This window comes from Colossoma macropomum, unplaced genomic scaffold (assembly GCF_904425465.1).
Source record: "Colossoma macropomum unplaced genomic scaffold, Colossoma_macropomum, whole genome shotgun sequence".
NCBI lineage: Eukaryota > Metazoa > Chordata > Actinopteri > Characiformes > Serrasalmidae > Colossoma > Colossoma macropomum.
In genome coordinates this window covers 22,786,144-22,792,834 of record NW_023494784.1, presented here as the reverse complement: position 1 = coordinate 22,792,834, position 6,691 = coordinate 22,786,144, and the positions used below count along the sequence as shown (strand labels likewise).

The 6,691-nt window shown below is 37.3% G+C and overlaps 1 protein-coding gene across 1 annotated transcript; it reads left to right on the top strand.

Annotated features, from left to right (window-relative positions):
• Nucleotides 1-187: 187 nt before the first annotated feature.
• tmem182a (transmembrane protein 182a) lies at nt 188-6,382 on the top strand. The gene is made up of 5 exons (XM_036597507.1): nt 188-601; nt 1,725-1,854; nt 3,009-3,107; nt 3,297-3,434; nt 4,826-6,382. The coding sequence occupies exons 1-5, from the start codon at nt 458-460 to the stop codon at nt 5,050-5,052; spliced, it is 738 nt and encodes a 245-aa protein (XP_036453400.1). The 5' UTR covers nt 188-457; the 3' UTR covers nt 5,053-6,382.
• The last annotated feature ends 309 nt before the right edge of the window (nt 6,383-6,691 follow it).

Sequence of the window (6,691 nt, the reverse complement as noted above, 5' to 3'; positions counted from 1 at the left end):
TTTCCTCCCATTGCCAACTATCTAGTCCTAAGGGGTGGCCTTCAGCTGGCAGGAGATATTTTGGTCTATACCAGCACCCCGCCCCCAATACTTTTCCCATTCCCAGGCCACACCTCTAAGAGAGCCAGCAGGCACCTTCAATCAGCAGTCCAAAATAGCAAAAGGGGATGGCTCTGCACCAGAGTGTGCTTTTGAAGCCCTTTCCCCTCTCCTACACCCAGCCCAGTTTTATTCTGACACCAGCACTGTGGGAAAGGGACAGGGCTTCAGGACACAGATCCATAAACACAAGTGGAGAAGACTGTAAGGACATCAGCACAGCGTGATAGCGGAAGAACCTTGACACTCAACCATTCCTATAAAAACAAGCCAAGGACTTTAGTTTACATATTCGGAGTATTGACATCTTTTCATTGACTTGTTTATAACACAGGAGAAAAAGAGTGGGATTCCAGCCATGAAGTTGAGTGTGGCATTGTTTTTCGCTGGGCTTTTTGGCGCCTTGGCAGCTGTCTTCATCCTCTTGTCCTTTGGTACAGATTACTGGCTTTTGGCTTCAGAGACTTGCAAAACGGAGTCTGATTTTTCAGTTCCTATAGAGGTGGGTGTGGGCACTGTTTCAATCAATGTTTATTATAAAGAGCACCAGACAAAGAAATTAGATTAATCAAATGGAACAGGGTTAAGTCTGAGATATTTGAATATCACAGTGGCATGAAAGACAACTGTCAGTTAGTCACATTCTGGTAAATTATAATAGAATTCTACTCGTCACACAGTCTCTGTGGGTACTATAAGACGAATCTAAAATCTAAGAATGTCCAAACGGACACTTTTTTTCTAAATGCAGCCTGGGGTCCAGGATTGCGTAAATGTAGGTTTGGGTTTGGATCAGGTCGTGATTGAGACCTTGTGTATCAGACGTCACTATTTACAGTCTCAGTGAAGCCCAGAGGGTAGAATATCACATGCTGGAGCATGATACCACACTTAATAGTGAGCAATGAAACTGGAATCTTACTGCAATGTCTGCACTATCATGCCAAATCTATTTGTAGCAGTCACACACATTGCAGTAGTTTCCAAGGGGCTAACATTTGCCTCTGTAAATGCACTAGCGGAAATGACTTCAACCTATACCACTTCTACTGGAATTGAGAAAGAGAAGGCCTTTTATTTGTTTCTACCCTGTTAAATTGGAATAGAATTGTTCACACATTAATGCTAGCAATGTGATCAATAAAATGAATAGTGTAAATTTGGGAGATATGCTGATCTCAATTGAATAGGTCTCTAATACTGGTAATACATGGCTTTTGATTATGAATGTATGGATATTTCTTTATGAGAAAATGTTTTAACTTTTGTTTTTAATGCCCTCATGATTTTGGGAAATCTAGGTATATGGTAGCATTAACATTAGCCTTGCAGCTGTTCGTCCTCATTTAGGATTTTTAGAGTCCATCTTTAAAATTTTGGTGTTATTGTGAAATGCATAATAATATTCTGCTGTGGAATTGATCTATAAGTATTCCAAAATGCCACAGTATCTGTGCTTGCCCATTACAGCTATAGCTTTTTCTTCTGCAAACACACACACACACACACACACACACACACACACACACACACACGCACACATATATAACACACCCAATAAGAGGCTCCATATCCACCCATAGCCCAAATGCCCTTTGCACTCTGACCCCTGTGCTCTTCCACAGAGAGGTGATTTTGTGGTGAACGATGCTGCAGATGCTGGAAACACTTCCATGTTTTACCATGAGGGCTTTTTCTGGCGCTGCTCTTTTGAAGGCAGAGTGGAAGAGGACAGCATGTTGAAGTTCTGGTTTAGTAAGGAAAACCGTCCTAGTTTGAGTGGAGTAGTATTTAAACACATATTTAAACGGATGTACTTTTATACTAGACTTTTGTAAGTCTGCAGAAATCCATAGGAAACAGAGAGTGAACAGTACTGAGTATTTGTAAAGCCTCTTTAACTTGACAAAAAGTTTGAGAAGTTCATAAAACAGGTCAGATAATGGGCATATCATGAGACAGTGTGGAGTAGTCCCATACAAAAAGAAAAACAATTATATAGTAAATATTTATAAATATATTCTCTTAATATTTTGAAATATACTGAAAGCATGTAGCAATTCCATTTCATAAGAAGCAGGGATGAATAGTATGTATCTGCAAGCTAACCTGTGATGGTTCTGTCTATTTAGACCACTGGTGCAAATTTGGGGGGTTCAGAGGGGACATGTCCCCTCCACTTTTCGAAATTAGGCGAGAATTTTTGGGTGTCACTGAAGGGTAGAGTTGTGAAAGAGCTGTCCAGTATTAATTATAAAAAAATTAAAGCCAGAATGATCTAACTAAAGCTAAAGTAGATTGTCATTTTGTTTAGTTATAGGCTGTAATGACAAAAAGAAAGAAACACTAATCTGCTCTGGAATAGTTTTCAACACATCTTTACTGTACTAAGATTATTTGTAGACTTACGTCATTAAAGTTATTAATAGTCCTTCTTTTTTCTTTTTAATTATCACCATATTTATTATAACTGGGTTATTCTACAAAAAATATTTATGACAACATGCAGATCAGGCTAAGACTAGTGACGCAATGGAAAGAAAAAAATGACATTGTAAAAGGCAACAAAATTGAATCACTATACTGAATATGTAATATGTTATTATTTATGTCGACAAGATTGGTTTTGTGTTTTTATATGGACATATAAAGCATGAAATATCAATATAATAAGTGTAATTGAAGGTTTTTGTTCCAAAGCACATTATAGAAGACTTTGTGATACACATTGTTTGGAGTGGGCTTTACATATACAAGATATAGCCTTACAGCCTATATAATACACTACGGTTAATAACATAAAATACTACACAGGTTTACCTTTAAATTTGCAATAAAACAGCCTGTAAATTATTACATTACAGTACAGTGATAATCTGAACTAATATTATCTGTTCTTGTCCTCACAGCAAATCAGCCACACTCCAAAGTCTGCATCCATGCCTACCTGTTCCCCTTCCCACTATCTGAACAGACCCACAATGCAACTACCTATGATTCTGCTATCAGTAAGAAACTTTTTTGCACTGACTTGCCTGCTTTATAATCTGTCAACCTGATTGTACTGTCTTCATATAAGAATCCTTCATTTGTATGCTTGTCATTTGATGCTTCACAAGTACAATAAGTGCTTACAAGTGAATCAGTCATAGCTCCATTACTTTGCTCAAATAATAAATGGTTGGTTATGTTGTTAGTCTACAGAGGCTTCTGGAGTGTCTTCGTGTTACTGGGCGTGACTGCAGTCATACTGGGTGGCTTTATCATTATTTGTGCTGCTCCATTTGCCAGTTACTGCCTCTACAAGGCGGGTGGTGGACTTTTCCTCATATCTGGTGAGTTAAAGCACTTCAGCTTTACCTTTTGTTTATATCCTTCTGTTTCAGAGTTATTTTTAACACGCCTTCACGACTTAGTAGTAAGTAGCACAAATAAGGATTACACAAATGGCCGCTTGCAGGACAAGAGGAGGGGACAATGAAGAATAGATGTCTTCAATAGGAACGTACTTGCTTACAGATAGGGTAATTTCAGTGAGCTAATTAACAATGCCAAGCAAACCTAACTAAACTTTTTGAATCATTGCTTTGTCTTGGGTTAAGCTTCAACTTTAGAACCATGGTACATTGTTCTTCTTTTTTGGTGTTGCTAGCTTTGTAGCATGCAAGCTAGCAGAGTAATTTTGCAAATATGTGTAAACATTTTGATTTGTTTTCCGCATATAGCACAGCTGAATGTGGCAAAATATTGTTGCATGTAAGCACATGAGCAGTTATTGTGAGTGAATTTTATGTGTTTTGGTCATCTACCAAGCTGGTTTGTCCTTCTGCAGTTTTTTCCTGCTCCAGTGTTTGAACTATGCTTAGCAGACGGCTCAGTTGTGGTATATATTTTTTGTAGCATATCCTTATTCACAGGAGTGAAATTAAACATTTGGCCCACCTGCAAGTTTGCCATGCTTATCCAAAATGGTAGTACTGGCGCCACTACTGATTGAAGTATTGTGTCACAGTGTTTTGTTACTCTGGCTTCTAAACAGCTTTGTCTTGGCATTTGGAAATTGGACCACATTGCAATGATTTCTGTGCAAGATTTGCTGTTGAAGTCTACATTTCTGTTGACTCGATCCGATCCCTCGCTCCATTTAACAAACTTCATTCGAGCTAATGCCATAATGGAGTGGCCTATAAGATGGCATCGAAGATTCTCCTGTGGAGAAATGGTGAGACAAAGTAAACAAGGCATATTTAAATAGTATTGAAATGGAGGAAATGTGCATGCAAAGAGAAAGCTCCCCAGTGAGCAAAAAAACATTTAAAGAAAATCTTTATTATGTCATACATGGCCATCTGAATGACATCTGAAGATGGTGCAGAATTAATTTTAAAGATGTTTTTTTGGACATCCTCTCAATGTCAACTTTTAGACATTGAAATCAAGTTATTGCGATACAATCATTCATGTATTCAGTAAATATTTTCTTAATTATATTCAGAGGTTATAGTTATATTGAGAGGTTATCTGTAAATGGTAGTTTACTTAAAGGCATATGCTGAATGAAGTAGACAACATTCTAAATCTTTTACAAACAAATCATTTTCTTTAAAACAGTTTCAATTTATTTTTGAGACTACCTTCCTCTAATATTTCTCCATTTCTTTCATCAGTTTCTTTCCTTCTACCACCCCTTTTTTTCATTCTTCTCATTCTCTCACTCTCCCTTTAGGTTTCTTCCTCCTTGCTGCCACTGTGATGTTTGTGATCTGGGTGGAGGTGATGGATGTGGTGGGTTCGTATGTGATTTACCAAAAGGCTCATCTTTGTTCAGGCTTTCAGCTAAATATCATCTATGGCCTCTCATTCATGTTCGCCCCTGTGGGCGTGTTCTTCTGCCTGCTGTCCGGTCTGCTCTTCCTCCTGATTGGTCGGTCGGTGCAGATGCATTACCGCTAAAAACATAATGACACAGAGACAGGCCAGATAAAGGATATGGCTTTATGTCCATGGTTATGACTTTATGACAATGAGAATGTGCTGTTAAGCTGAAAGGAAAGACCTAGACTGGGTTGCACCGGTTTTGCATAAGTTTATACTTAGTCTGAGCGTAAAGTCTTTAATAAGTCCTTAATTAACACTAGTTCATTTCAACCTATCCTTTTACTAAATTTGGTTGCACCACAAATCCTTACGTTGTGCATTACCTAGTAACAACTAACTAATGCGTATGCTGCTTTAACATGACGATAACACATTCAGAACCAACAAGTAAACCTACTGCCATGGAAACGTGACGGCAGCACACTTTTTCCATGGAAAAAAATCCAGCATAGAAGGGAACCATGTGTACAAGTTAAACTGAATAAAACAAATTACCTACTTAACAAATTATCAAATTATCTTATCTAGTGTCCTGTCTAGTTTGTGTGGTGTAACTACTTTTGATTCATTAACACATAAGCCTTTACTTATGTTAAAACTAGCCTACGTTTGAACTTGCACGTAGCTGGTGCAACCAGCCATTGATCTTATTTTTTAGTAAAGGGCTGATGGGATGCTTTTATTATATTTAGTGAGGGTGAGGGATAAAGGGATGGAAAGATGAAGGGAAATATATTAAAGTATTTGTGAGGAAAACAGGCAAGAGTTGTTTGTGCAACCACTCAAGTGGCTCAGGCCTGACTGTGAGCTGAGTACTGTTATATTATTAAATTGTGAGACAGAGTGGCTGAATGAAGAACGATTTGGGATCACTGTGTGTGTGTGTGGGTGTGTGTGTGTGTGTGTGTGTGTGTGTGTGTGTGTGTGTGTGTGTGCGTGTGTGCCCTTACATATATGTTTGACTTCGTGTAATATGTTTGTTATCTTTCTTCTATCAGTGTGACTCATTATAAGGTCTATATTAAAAAACAAGCAATTTGTGTATTCATGTACATTTATTAGTATGAGCAATGCCTGGCTAATCTTGATGAGCGATTTTTGTTTTAGAAAAAAAATGTTTTTGGTTCAATGTGAGTCATTTATTGTTGTGCATGTACCTCTTCACAAAATGTTATTTTTATACCAGCTTTGAATGGTTATGATACTTATTATATGACATATATGTCACACAACATAACATAATACATTTACATGTTCTTAGTTTTCCTATATGCTGCAAGTTCTCATGAATGACTAGAGCCTTTTTAGCACATGCTTACAATTAGTTTCTGCTTTGTAAATATTATTTAATCTTGCTTTAAAAAGTGATGTTTAAATTTTAATTAATAAACTCTGAAATAAAAAATTCTGCTTCTGAAACTTTCATGTAACACGCTTCAGGGTCCGCTTTCCGAGAACACTCTGAGCAAAGTATTTAAAGACAAGGTTCAAAAATAATCAAGTACTGAGTAACTTACTACTGAGTAAATCTTACTACATCCAACGTCTATGAGGATAGGGAATGAAGTTTGTTAGATTCCATTGTTCTCTTTTTGATTTACTCTTTCTGTCTAAAACAAAATGAAAGGTATCAGAGCAACAAAAGACCAAGCAGACCAATTGCAATGCAGTCACCAACATAACATAAAGTAATTTAACTGAAAAAGGAATCAGT

Excerpts from the sequence above, each read along its gene's own strand:
- tmem182a (XM_036597507.1), top strand. The coding sequence starts at position 458 with ATGAAGTTGAGTGTGGCATTGTTTTTCGCTGGGCTTTTTGGCGCCTTG. Across the intron at positions 602-1,724 it reads ATTTTTCAGTTCCTATAGAG|AGAGGTGATTTTGTGGTGAA; the intron begins GTGGGTGTGGGC and ends GCTCTTCCACAG. Across the intron at positions 3,108-3,296 it reads TACCTATGATTCTGCTATCA|TCTACAGAGGCTTCTGGAGT; the intron begins GTAAGAAACTTT and ends TTATGTTGTTAG.